Source organism: Narcine bancroftii, chromosome 2 (genome assembly GCF_036971445.1).
Source record: "Narcine bancroftii isolate sNarBan1 chromosome 2, sNarBan1.hap1, whole genome shotgun sequence".
NCBI classification, from domain to species: domain Eukaryota; kingdom Metazoa; phylum Chordata; class Chondrichthyes; order Torpediniformes; family Narcinidae; genus Narcine; species Narcine bancroftii.
In genome coordinates this window covers 117059585-117073691 of record NC_091470.1, presented here as the reverse complement: position 1 = coordinate 117073691, position 14107 = coordinate 117059585, and the positions used below count along the sequence as shown (strand labels likewise).

The following is a 14107-nucleotide window of genomic DNA, read 5'->3' as shown; positions in this document are numbered from 1 at the left end:
GTTTTGAACAGTGGTGGGAACCAGAGCCCCTGGAGAAATCCCACGCAGATTCAAGAACGTACAAGCTCCTTACAGACAGCGCAGGATTCGAACCCGTTCCCGATCGGTGGCGCTGTTAAAGGGCATGGTGCTAACCGCGGGTTACTTATTTTTGCTCAGATAAAGCGGATCGCCTTGAACCTCTCGTTACAGAATCTTCCAAAAGACTGGATTCTGTAAAGCACACATCTGCAACAAAGCTAGTCTTCGGTGTGGGAATAAGACAGGCCTCATATATGTCAACAAGAGCCAAATGAATGTGTCCCATGGAATCCAAAACAATGTGATTCGGTTACTTTGGAAATTGACCACTACCAATCGTCATTCCCCGAGTCTTCCTGCCCAGCTGTTGGTTGGTTACTTTAAAGTAATTTGCAACAACCTGTCTCACAAAACTATAATTTCCTTGCAGATTGAAACAACCTAAATCAGTTTTTACAACAGTTCACAGGCAGGTTATCTATCCAGTACTTGTGCACCAATTAGTTTTCCTTTAAGATCCAAGCTGTTCAAAGGCCCCCATAAAATGACCTACAGTTGAATTGTAGTTGGTTTTAATCACCGTAAATAAAGCAATTATCTTCACTGCACATCAATTTAAACAAGAGCTGAGCTTTACAAAGGAACTGGCTACCACAAGGTTTCTAATGTTTTCACTTGATGAGTGTAAGGTAAAACATCATGAGATGGGAATGTGTAGGGAGTTACCCTGTGCAGGGCTGTAACAAGAAGGGGAGGTGTCCTTGTACTCCTGTTAGGTAAAACATCATGAGATGGGAATGTACAGGGCTGTAACAAGATGTGAATGCATCCTTGTACTTACAAGATAAGAGAGACATTGATGGATTGAGAGGCAGGAAGCTAGCAGGGAAAGGATAGCAACAGTTTTAGTCATTGGACAAGTAATGATATGATGATGTTCTAAGCACATATCCAAGGGTATAAAAAATCACCATTTTGCTGATAACGGCAGAATGCATTCTCCGACTAACATGTTTAGTCGCAAGTGTTACAATCCGGTAATAAAGAACAAAGAACCCTGATTTCGACTCAGTCTGGTGTTTGTCTCACTCATTCATGAACAAAGCAGACCTAACATGAGTCAGAATGCATCTCGATGAATCTCCAAAGGACACAAGCAGAACACCCCCCACCACCCCAAACTCAAAGTGTTATCACTTGATGTTGGGTGTTAAGGATGGGAGAGCCAAGATTGTGTTCAACTCCTGTGAGTAACACAGTGAGGGAAAATAAAAGGTCACCCATTTGCCTGGGTGCCAGTTGCCACCAAGGGCAGGGGTTCAAAAAGCGATGGATATTCCCCCAGAGGTGACCCCGGGGAAAAGGCTTTATTTTTGTAGCTCATATGTTGATAAAGTTGCAATGAAAACAAAAGCTCGGGAACGGCTCCACAGGTCAGAGCTGTTCCGAGAACGGTTTAGAGTTTCACCAGCTGCCAGCAGAATCGTAGGAGCAGACGAAGGCCATTCTGCCCTTCAAACCAGCAGCGACATGCACGGGTAGCAGAGTTAGCGCAGCGGTTAGCACAATGCTATTGTAGCAGCAGCGATCTGGGTTGAGCCAGCACTGTCTATATGGAGTTTGTATGTTCTCCCCATTGGGTTTCCTCCAGTGTTCCGGTTTCCACCCACCTTCCAATGACGTATGGGTGGGCCAGACAGCCTGTAACCATGCTGAACGCCTAAATTTAAAAATTCAAGATTAAAATACTATCATGGCTAATTATACAACCTCAGTACCCTATTCCTGCTCTCTCAATACCCCTTGATCCCTTCAGCCAATCGGGTCACACCCACGGAGATAAACAAGACCCATTCATCTTTTCCCACCTTGGGACCTACCACTTGCATTTATATGTTGTTCTTTCCCCCCCACCCCCACTGCCATCAGGGCCCAAAACAGTCCTTCCAACTGATGAAACAGTAGACTGGGAGATAGTTTCGTGGAGCACCTTCACTCTGTCCACTGCAATGACAAGGACTTGCCAGTGCCAAGCACTCCAATTACACACATCATTGCCACACTGACGTGTCTGTCTATGGCCTTATGAACTTTCAAACTGAGACCACAAATTGAAGGAATAACACTTTATTTTCCATCTCAGAACTCTCCAAACAGACAGCATCAATATCGACCGACAATTTCCATTAATACCCATCCTAGTCTCTCTCCTATCCTCCAGCTCCCCAGCCCCTTCCCTTCTCCTCTCAGACCACTACCATTCTTAGCCCTCTGCCCTCTCCTCCCATCACTTTGCGGCTTCTACCCTCAAACCTGTATCCACCTATGGCCACTCCTCCTTCCCGCCCCTTCCTCCCTCCTCTCCTCCCCATCCCCCACCATTTTATCTGAGCATCTGCCCGATTTCCCACCTTCCTGACAAAGGGCTCAGCCCTGAAATGTCACCTGCTCTCCATTTCCTACGGACCTCGAGTTTATCCAGCACTTTAGTGGACCGCATCCAACTCCCTTTTGAAGCCACGATGTCTGGGCAACAGGTGAAACTCCTCAGCCATTCAGGGACATCAAACTGGCACGTTGCAAATTACAGGACCATGTCTGAGGGGCATACTGGTCAGCACAAATCCACAAGGTTCTGCAGGCAAAGACCACAGCATGGGCACCCCTTGCAATTGAGAAGCTGGGACCTATGTAGGACGATATGGTTGGTGTACTGGTCAGCACAACACTGTTACAGCACAAGCGATCGAGAGCTGGGTTCAAATCCAGTGGTGCCTGTAAGGAGTTTGTAGATTGTCTGTGTGGGTTTTCCCTGGGGGGGGGGTGCTCCTGTTTCCTCCCACATACAGGAGGGTTCATGTTAATTGGGTCACACAGGCTCATGGGCCAAAAGGGCCTGTTGCTGTGCTCTAGGTCTAAATTTAAAACATCGCCCATTATCGTCTTTAGGCGTTTTTATGCACAAAAGCCACATTATCACCTGCTCAAGTTTTTTAATAAAAAGGTGAATTTACCTTTTATGCGGAAGATGAAAAGGTGGATTGCCTAGTCCTTTTATGTAGCCCAGAGAGCGTGCTGGCTTCCCAGGGGCAAAAGGGGGGAGGGATGTGTAGCATCGCAGCGGCTACCCTACAACAGACCTGACGCTCTGCTACCTGGCAAATTCCCCCCCCCCCACCCTGCTGCCTGACAAATCCCCCCCACCCACTTCCTCAATCCCCCACCCGGTTTCCTGATATCCCTCCGCCCCGTTGCCTGACAGCCCCCACCGCCCCGCTACCTGTAATAAGTTATTGATTTGAACAGCGAGGCCAACAATGGAAGAACATTTTGTTAATGAGGATTGTCAAAACTTGAGACTGGAAGGGGGAGGAGAGCGGAGGGGCAGAAGAGAGGTTCGAGGTCAAGATGGAACAAGCTGGATAGAGGAAGAAGAGTTGTTTCTACTGGTGGGTCTGGCAAGAATTTGGGGACAACTCAGGAGAGTAGATTTAGGATGGAACTGAGAAGGAAAGTTCCCAGAGTAGAGAATCCGTGGAATTCTCTGCCCACGAAATCTGTCTCATTGAATGTATTTAAGGTAGACTTGTAGTGGCCCATGGCCTGTGAATCAGGCCAACACCAATGACCGTTGAACACAGTGACCAGCAAGACCTTGCACGGGCCAAGACGCCTGTTTCCAAAGGCTGCCGGTGGAACAGGGGGCCCAATCGGGGCCCGGATGCTGGAACCGACCAACCAGTGGCTGGCCCACTCAAGCCATGCCCTGGTGGTGTTGCCACTGAGCTCACTACAAAAGGCACAGCTACCCCCGAATAAACTCGGTGCCACTTTACCAGCGTGTGTGTCTTCTTTCCTCTGCAAGTTTCGTGTTACAGCCCAGGAGCTATAACCTGGCTGTAGCAGTAGCAACCCCGCTACAGACTTAAATAAAAGTCTGAATAGTAGGGTGATTAAGGGTTAAGGGGGAAAAGGAGCAAGTCCACAGCCAGATCAGCCATAATCTTATTGTCTGACAGAGCAGGCTTGAAGGCCCAGATGGCAGACTCCTGCTCCTATTTCTCAGGTTCTTTAGCAAGCCAAAATGGGGTTGGAGACTCTTGGGTAAAAGTCTGGGGCAGCCCTCCAGTTTCAAAGCTGAAGGAGGAGGGGGGTGGGAGGGGTAGGGTAGCAGAGGTCGAGCGTCATAAAGCCCAGGCAGCTCTGCACTAATGGGGATGTGGTGGGGTTGGGGGGGGGGGGGGGAAGAGAACTGGGTTTCCAATGTGAGAGACAAATACAGAGCAGCTCTAGCCATGCAATATGCCAGATTACATTCAGAGCAACCTTTAATTCCCTAAACCTCGATACGTTCTAGGTCAGGGCATAAAAGATACTTTGGTTCAAAAACAAAGAGAAGTTGTGTTTGGAAAGAAGATCAATCCCTATAGGGAGCAATGTAATTCAGTACTGCTCAGACCTGCAGCCCCGCTCTTGTGGTATGTTGACATATTCATTATAAACCTGCACTCTACCACGTTCCAGCCCTCTGGATACATAATGGTAATTAGCTGAGCCAATCAGGGATAACTCCATTGCTGATTTTGGAATGGAGATATTTTGAATAATGTTTAATGAAGCAAACGAGGCGGAATTGTTTTCTAATGCCAGTGAAAGTATTGTAGCTCTCCACAGAGAAAAGATAAGCTTCTGTTCTGCCAAAAGTCCACAGGGCTAGCTATTGCAACAGATCAGAACAAATCCTGCACAGACTGAGGGTAGGAGAGGAAGGTCTGGCTCATACTTGATAGTCAAGAGTATGCACAAAGTGAACCAAATTCCCCGATAGGTTCAAGCCCAGCACAAAATGAGCTGCAAATCACTCTTCTGCCCTCCCACCTTTATTCGCCTGTGCTCCTTCCCTTGCCCCTTCCTCCCTTCTTTCTTCTTCTCCCTCACCTCAACTTCTTTATTCAGGTACTCGTATACCAACAGAGGGCCCAGGCTGAAACTATGGTTACCCGTTGCTTCCTAAAGATGCTACTTAACCTGCTGAGTTTCTCCTGCACGATTGTGTGTTGCACTCAATCCCAGCACCCACAGACTTTCTTGCTTAACTGTAGATCATTATGTTATATTGACTGGATGGCAATGGAGAGGTGTGCACGCATCAAAGGACCTATCCCAGACCCAGCACGATGAGGCAACCAAGAGAAAAAGCACATCAACGCCTCTTCTTCCTCTGCTTCTGCAGGCGTGCTGTGGAAAGCCCCATCCCGGCCTGGTTTGGAATTCGAGTGCCCAGAAACGCAGCAGGCTCCCAAAGATATCAAACGTAGCCAAGTCCATCACAGGCCCCAACCTCATATCCACTGCAGTCATCTGCATGAGGTGATGCCTCAAGAAGGCAGCTATCCTAACGGACCTCCATCACAACCTCTTCTCGCTGCCATCTTCAGGCAGAAACCTGAAGTCCAGTAACTCAAGAAGCTTTTCCAACAGCAGCTTTTAGAGTCTTGAACCTCCCTGAACTAGACTAACCACAGACCACCGAAAGATCTTTATCTCAGTCTGACCAAAGGGCCCGGCCCGAAATGTTGCTGAATTCGTCCAGCATTCATTCGTTGCTCAAGGTTCCAGCACCTGCAGTTCCACCAAAACACTTGACTGTACTCTTCAAACAGACTATCCTTTTCTATTTATGATCTGCTTTTCCTGCCTCAAGGCATAACATAGGAGCTGGGTTGTCTGTGTGGCTGCAGCAAGTAAGAATTTCAGGGCACCTATACATTGTACTTTGAAACAATCTCATTTCACACTGACCTGCTGAGTTCCTCCCCTGGCCGTTTCTGCTTCTACCTGATGAAGGGCCCAGGCCTGAAACGTTGGTCACCCTTTACTTTCTAGGGGATGCTGCGTGATCTGGTGAGTTTTTCCAGCACGGTTGTGTATTGCAAATGAAAATACAAGCTTGAATGGGCGAATTTGTCAAGCTTTCAAAGAATAATCTAGTTGCTTGATTGAAACAAATGATTTTCATCGCGTCTGACTTTACTTCTTGAATTTAAATATCCAGCTGGTGCAGCTAGAGAGAGAGAGAGAGAGAGAGAGAGCTGCTCCCTCAGTGTCAGGGATTCTGATACAATTCAAATCTGTGAGGAAATTGCACTTTCCGTGACTACGCGGGCTCCCCTTCAGATGCTCCGCTTTCCAACCACCCCTTGGAAGTATGGGTCGGAAGCAGTGATGAAGGCTTCTGTCCCACCGATGGTAATGTTCCTTCAGTAAATTGTGTATGGGTCTTGACTTGCTGCTGTTGAACCAGAACACGACGGCACAGAAACAGACCCTCTACCTCATCTAATCTGTGTCTAGTTCCGTTGGCCTGAACCATCCATACAACTCCCATCCAGGTACCTGTCCAAAATTTTCTAAAATATTGGCAGCACGTTTAACATAGCAGTTAGCACAATGCTGTTACTGCGCCAGCGATCAGGGCGTGTTCCAATTCCACACCATCTGTAAGAAGTTTGAACGTTCTACCCATGTCTGCATGAGTTTCCTTTGCGTGCTCCGGTTTCCTCCCACCGTTCTAATACATCAATTGGATATAATTGGGTGGCACGGACTCATGGGCTGAAAGGGCCTGTTATACAACTGTGTGTCTAAAATATAAAAATTTACATTTAAATTTAAAATGCCAAAATCAAGCCCACATTGACCACTTCAGCTACAGCTCATTCCACACTCCTTTGACCCTCTGTGTGAACTTCTTCCAATGTTCTCCTGAAACTCCTGACCTAGAGTTCTTGTCTCACTCAACTTCACTGGAAAGAGTCTGCTTGCATTTACTCTACCTGTACCTCCTCACTAAGTTAGTCACCTCTGTCAAATCTCTCCTCATTCTTCCACACTCCAGGGAATAAAGTCATAACCTATTTAACTTGCAGCAGGGTCGGCGCCAAGGGGTGAGTCATCCGTGGGCACTGACACACAAGCAAGGTGCTGTGCCATACAGTCACGGCCACTGCTCACCATCAAACCCGCCCCCCCCCACGCCCTCTGGCATCACTAGCGTTCATCAAACGTTAGTAGTGTCTAGTTTGGTCCATGCTAGCGATTCTCCACCCTCCCCACTAGTGGGCATCAAGCATCACTAGTATCTAGGTTGATGAACGCTAGCGATTCTCCACTGCCCCAGGCTGTGCCACTAGCAGGCGTCAAGCATCACTAGTGTCTAGGTTGATGCACACTAGTGATTCTCCATTACCCCAGGCGTGTCACTAGCGTGGGTCAAGCATCACTAGTGTCTAATGAGACGATGCCATAAAACCAGGGCCTTTGTCCCCTATATTGGAGGGGTGGATGATGGTAACACCCCCTCCCCACCCAGGCTGAGCGAGTTTGTGAGCATTGCACTGTGCCCCTCCCCCCCCCAAACACAGTAATGCCCCCCCATTAACATAATTTCTGGCACCAACCTTGCCCTGTAGTTCAGTGACCAAAATTACACACAATACTCCAGATGTGGCCTCCTCAATGTCTTTAATGACTTCAGCATAACCTCAACTCCTGTACTCAAAACAATGACATATGAAAGCCAACACTATCAGGGAATTGGGTATCTGTATTCCCAGATCCCTTGTTCTACTACACTCCTCAGTGCTCACAGTGTATGTCCCACCTTGTTAGACCCCCAAAGTTCAACACCTCGCACTTGTCCACGTTAAATTCTAAAAATTGTTTAACTGGTCCAGATCCCGCTGCAAGCTTTGATAGCCAAAGGTTCCTCTCATTGTCATGAGAGATTCCAATGTTTAATTGCCGGAAAGCCAATAAAGAGTTGCCATGAGCATTGTCTGGTTCCTCTAACAGCAAGAGAGAAAGAGAAACAAAAGAGAGTCCGATCTGAGACATTGTGTCCGTGGATTTGTTTCCAACATTCCTGCAGCCGCACAGACTCCTCTTCGAACCATTGGCAACCCGAGCTCCAGATCCAAACCTCCAATACAATATGGAAGCCTTCAGCACCCAAGGCCCCTCAGTAGCCTTTCTTGACCTCGGCACCCTGTTGAATCGCGGTTCCGATACCTGGTTCAAGCAGCCCGCAGTCTCCACCTGAAACTCGCCAACAGCTTCTGACCCTTTTCGCTGGCCCACTGCCATAGTCATCGTCCTGTGGGGTCATCTCCCCGGCTTCTTCTCATCGGAGGAGGGGTTTTCTCCCCGCTTCTGGTCCTCTTCCCCCTCTGAGTCTGCAACCGCTCATGGTACACTGCCGTCATCTTGGGCACAGACCCATGGCTGCAGGATTTATTTTTTTAAAAACACCTTTGGCTCCTTTAACAGGCCAATTAAAGCCTTACGGAGCTGTCTGCATTAGGACTGGCAGTAGGAACTTCTTCCTTGTCCACTAACCCTTTGTGTCGTCTACAAACCTGCTTATCCTATTATCATCCAGATCATCGAAATAGATGACAATGAACCCTGAGGCAGAAGTCACAGGCCTCCAGTTAGAGAAGCAATCACCCTCCACCACTTCTTGCACAAAACCAATGTCTAATCCAGGTTCCTACTGTACATTGCTCGCCGGGGTGTGGTTGGGTGGGAGGGGGTGTAGTGGGGAGAGTGGGCAGTTGATGGGATTGTATGGAGAATGAGTGGCATAGCTCGGGAGAGTACAGGGTGGAGCGACCGGGCTCCTTGAGCACATTCTTCAAAGGTGGCCCCTTTTTTAACTGCCCAGTCTCCTGTTGGTGGGCCACTGAGTGAAGCACACAGTTCAATGGGGGTGGGGGGGGGGGGGGGGTGAGGTGGGCGCCACCTTGGAAGTATGTGCTTGGGGCATCTGGGAAGGAATAGCTCCGAAGGTATTTATTTCTCCTTGGCTTTCAAAATTATAATAAGTTAATGATAAAAGGTGTAAGTGCCATTAAAATAATATAAAAATGTAAAATTATTTGGCATATGTTGTGGATGTGGTACCCCCCGCGACCCCCTCCCTCTAGGTCAGTCATCACCGAAAATTCAGTGCAGCCCGCCATCGGGTATGTGCTTGATCCCTCTAATGTTAGGACCTGGCTATGCCCCCCCAAGGATACCTGTGGACCAGCATGGACTCAATGGGCCAAAGTGGCCTCCTGCATCATCTGGAAATTACAATGGTGGAAGTCGACCTGGTTCATCTGGATCAATACTCCAAACCTTGGGACACCAAAGACGCCAGAGCCTCCAAAATTCACCACAGTACCTACTGACGTGACCTAAGCCTCCTCCACCTTGCTCCAACTCACTCTGAAGGGGCTCTGTAATGTCAGCGGTTTCGTCGAAAGATCCACCATGATCACGTTGCCCTGTGTGAGATGTGCAAATAATCAAGAGAAAATGCTTATCTAGATGGAAGGAATAGGCTTGGAAATTCAGGTTGGGCTGCAACAAGACGAGCTCCTCAATGTGGCACTGTTCTTGCGCTCAACATCAGCAAAACCAAGGAGATGATTGTGGACTTCAAGAGGAAGTCAGGTGAACACGACCCAGTCCTCATTGAGGGCTCTGTAATGGAGAGGGTCAAGAACTTCAAATTCCTGGATGTCAACATCTCCGAGGATCTGTCCTGGAGCCTCACAAAGAAGGCTCGCCAGCGGCTGTACTTTGAGAAGTGTCTAAAATGATTCAGTATGTCACTGATGTTCCGTGGAGAGTATTCTGGCTGGTTGCATCTCTGTCTGATATGGAGACTCCAACTCTCAGGACAAGAATAAACTCAAGAGGGTTGTTAACTCCACCCACAACATCACAGGTACCAGACTCCACTCTATCGAGGATACCTACATGAGATGGTGTCTTAAAAAAGCAGTCCCTATTCTCAAAGACCCCAGCATCACCCAGGCCATGCCCTCTTCACTCTGCTACCAATGGAGAAAAGGTACAGGAGCCCAAAGACGAGCACTCAGTGGCACAAGGACAGCTTCTTCTCCGTTGCCATCAGATTCCTGAATGATCAATGAACCAAAGACACTGCCTTACTTTGCATGCACTATTACTGACTGTTATCATTTTATAGTCTTGTTGTAAGATAGTTATAATATATGTTTACACTATGAAGCTGCCGCAAAACACCGAAATTCATGACTTGTTCCTGACAATAAATCCTGATTCTGACGGTCCTCCCCCCAATACCGGACAGTGAGACAACCCTTGGTGTGGGATCTGCAGTCTCCAACCACTTACACAGGCCAGCAGGGTGGGAATAGCGGTTAGCGCAACGCCTTTTACAGAACCAGCAATTGGGACCAGGGTTCGAATCCCACGCTGTCTGTTCTCTTTGTGTCTGCGTGGGTTTTCTCCAGGGGCTCCAGTTTCCTCCCACTGTTTGCAACGTATTGGGGGTGTAGGTTAATTGAGTACAAATTGGGTGGCATGGGCTCATGAGCTGAAATAGCCTATTACTGAACTGCATGCCTAAATTAAAAATTTTTTAAACATTTAAAAAATTTCATTTCAGAAGCATTTGGACAGATACTTGGATAGGATGGATGTAGAGGGATGTGGGCCAAATGCAAGCAGGTGGGACATTTTGGTCAGCCGGAGCAAGTTAGGCCAAAGGGCCTGTTTCCACATTGCGTGACACTAGGTCTTCCTGTCCAATTCAGAAGTACAAGCACCCAAGAACACAAGACCCTGCAGAAGACACAGCCAGGTCCATCATGGGCTCCGACGTCCCATCCAATTAAGCACTGATGTGGGGCAGCCTACATCAGAAAGGACCCCCATCATCCTGGTCACAACCTCTTCTCATTGCTATCTTCTGAAGAGCAACACCTCTTGGTTCAAGAAAAGGTTCTTTCCAACAGCTAGTAGGGTCTTGGTACACTGATCATGGACAGTCCACACTACTGCAGTAGAATTACTGTGAACATTTATTATCTATTTTATGGTCTCTTTTTAATTTAATTCCATTTGTTTACTTAGTTTTTCTTCACAAGCGCAGTGAGTCAGAATTTCGGGCATACATATATTGCACAAGGTGTATGACAACAGACTCATGACAAGAAAACACTGCAATTGCTCTCCTAACCAAGCGGCTGCTATGGAGAGCCCTGGTTCTGAACGAAGTTTGGTGACCTGCGGGCTGTTCTCTCCACAGCTGCTACCAGCACTTAAGATTCATGACTCTCACCCTCCCTTGTGCTCGGTCTCCAAAAGTTTTTTTAAAAAGTGTTCCTTTCGTGAAAATGGTTCCTTTCCTTCCCGAACCATCAGCGCTGGCATGCAAGGATAACCAAGAGATTCCGCAGTACCCCTTTGAGAATGTTTAACGTACCTAGAATCCTCATACTGGAGCCATTGTGCTTTGAGTCTTTACTAACTAGTTGCTTTATCCAAAGAGTCGGTGCTGTAATCTCTGAAATAGAACAAAAGAAAAAGATTTTTTTCATTTGAGCTGCTGGCCTTTGAAATTATTTACCGTCAGAATTTTAAAATGTGGTTTGATTCAACTTTCAATCACAGTCAAGTCTGAGCAGTATGCGATGGGTTAGAAATCTCACGGTGCACAAGCATGCCATTGTGACACTTCTGAAGCCAATTGGCACCTGGCTTGGCTGGATAAAGGAACATGTGCTCACAAACTTGAGACTTTCTGAGAATGTCAGGACAAGCACCAAGGGGAGATAACATGAGGAAGTGGATCACAGCCTTCTGCGTTCTCCAAGGGGACGTTGGCAAACAGAAGAGAACCACTTCAGCTTCATGCACTGAATAATTATTTTAAATGGCTGTGGGTGAGTACAATTGGGTTTCCCATTTGGGGCAGATGGAACAGCTACAAAGGATGTGAGCGAAATGCAGGCAAATGGGATTGGCCCAGAATGCCAACTTGGTCAGCATTGGATTAGTGGGGCAGAAGGGCCTGGTCTAAGCTCTATGACTAGGTGGCAAAGTTTAGTGCTAAGTTACATCATCCATCTCACTCATCTCCATTTTCAAATTTATGTTAAAATTGTTGAGCAGACCGTTGTAAACTTTGTTCATCTCGAAGTCTTTTACAGTGAAAAAAGCAAAGGATTTTGGACCTCTGGCCCCTTCCTACGCACGTGAAGAACCAGCATCATGCTGAATTACTGCAAAATAAAATCCTGTCATTTACTCAGCGCCTTAGTTCTCCTTTCAAGTTGAAACAGAGACCCCTTATCTCTCTGTCATGCGAGGTACATCATCTACTCATGGCTTCAGAATATAGTTCCCACACAGGGCAGTGCTGGTTAAAGGAGGTATCCCTCTAGCTTCTGAAAGCCTGATTCCCATTGCCACACAATGATGGTTAATGTGACAACTGACAGGAACAAACTCAGAAGTAGTCATACAGCACTGAAGCAGACACCTCAGCTCAACTGAAGATTCACTGATCCCATTCTCCCCACATTCTCTTCACCTCCCTCCCACCCCAGGTTGCCATTCTCCTGCCAGCCACCACCTCCGAGGGAATTTGCAGTGGCCAATTCACCTACTGGGACACAAGTATCTGGGTAAATCCAACAGATCACAGGCAGAAGATGGAACCTCCACCTGCACCGCACCAGAGTTCAGGACACTCACTGGAGCTGGGAAGTGACAGCTCTATTGACCACACTAATGTTCTGCCCAAGGAGCTGTTGTACTGATGCAATAAAATCAACCACAGAAATGATAACACTGTCCTCCAAGATCAAAATTGCTCCCAAATCGTGTATCATTTTCCCAGTGAAAGGTAAAGACATGATGCTGATCAATAATCACACACTCAAACATTCATTTAAAAAAAAGCACACACCAAGTCAGAGAAAGATGGCCAAAAGCAGACTCACCATCTCCATCAAACTCCGGCTGGGTTTCTGCAGTGGGCGTTGGCTTCGAGACGTCTTCTGAGTTCAGCGTTAGAAAGAATTGAAAAGAAACTACCATTATTGAGGTAAATACTATCTACTCTCCAGCACTATTGAATGATGGGATTTGCACATGGCCCGGCTGCTTTGTATCGAAACAGAGAGAAGAGACCAAAGACGACAGAGCACAGGAAGGATCACTTTGGTGGTGGGGGTGTGGGAGGGAGGGGGTGGAGATGGGAGTAAAAACACATGCAGAGCAACACAGAACATATCCTAGAGACTGACAATTGTAGGGGATAAGAGACATGCACAAAACAAGGTGGGGAGCAAATTGTAGATGTAGTCAATACTTCATTATGTCACTCAAAGCTAGAGTCAAAGCCACCAAAAATATTAATTCAGTTGAAGCACGTCAGGATTTAAAGCAACATTTCAACTTCAATTGACCCTTCTTAGGCAGGTTACTACATTCTTCTTAGGCACGAGTACAAATGAGGCCTGTTTAAAACAGGTAGGTACCACGTCCTACCTGAGTGAGATGTTGAAGATATCCATGGTCAGCACAGGTTTTCAGTACTCGGCTCAGTACTCTGTCCGGACCGGATGCTTTCCTTGGACTCACTCTCCTACAGGCGGCTCACATGTCATCCTCAGATACTGACAATGGAGGATCATCGGAGACATGGGAGCGCGCAGCTGTGACTCTTCCTTCTTCTTGTCGTTGAATTGGGCCTAGAAGGAATTCTGACTACATCTGGAAGTGAAGCTTTACCTTCTCCTACTGCAATGGATTTGGCTTTGTAGCAGGTTATGTCATTTAGGCCCTGCCATGGTTGCCGGGCTTCCATTTTCATCCAGGAAATAACTGGAAGATGGCTTTTCAAAGGCCATACATGCTCCTTGTGTGGTGTTCTGGATCTGCCGACTTACAGAAAATGCTGTCAATCTGGCTCTCAGCTGGTTCTGCACTTCATTGTTCATCCAAAGCTTCAGGTTAGGGAAAACCATGAATGAATTGGTGGAGGCCAACTAGTCAACAGCAATTATGATAAAGTGTGTAATGACCCTAGTGTAACCATTTTGATCCTCAGCTGAGTTCTTGAACACTCCACTGGCCCAAGGTAGTCCTCTAACCATTCTTCAGCCTTCTGCAAGCACCTGATCTCTGGAGCCTCTGTCTATATACAGACAGAAGTAGCACTGACAGATGATCCAACATGCCAAAATGCAGTCTCAGGAAA

At 47.2% G+C, this 14107-nt stretch overlaps 1 protein-coding gene across 6 annotated transcripts in view; it reads right to left on the bottom strand.

Moving 5' to 3' along the window:
- Positions 1 to 14107, bottom strand: part of smoc1 (SPARC related modular calcium binding 1) — a 268502-nt gene that overhangs the window by 105796 nt on the left and 148599 nt on the right. For 4 of the 6 annotated variants that reach the window (XM_069918105.1, XM_069918106.1, XM_069918111.1 and 1 more), the window contains 2 exons: positions 12846 to 12935; positions 11324 to 11404 (listed from right to left, as the gene is read on the bottom strand). In XM_069918105.1, the coding sequence (XP_069774206.1) occupies positions 11324 to 11404; positions 12846 to 12935 (171 nt within the window). The remainder of the gene's footprint in view (positions 1 to 11323; positions 11405 to 12845; positions 12936 to 14107) is intronic. The other 2 variants (XM_069918107.1, XM_069918108.1) reach the window with 2 other exon arrangements.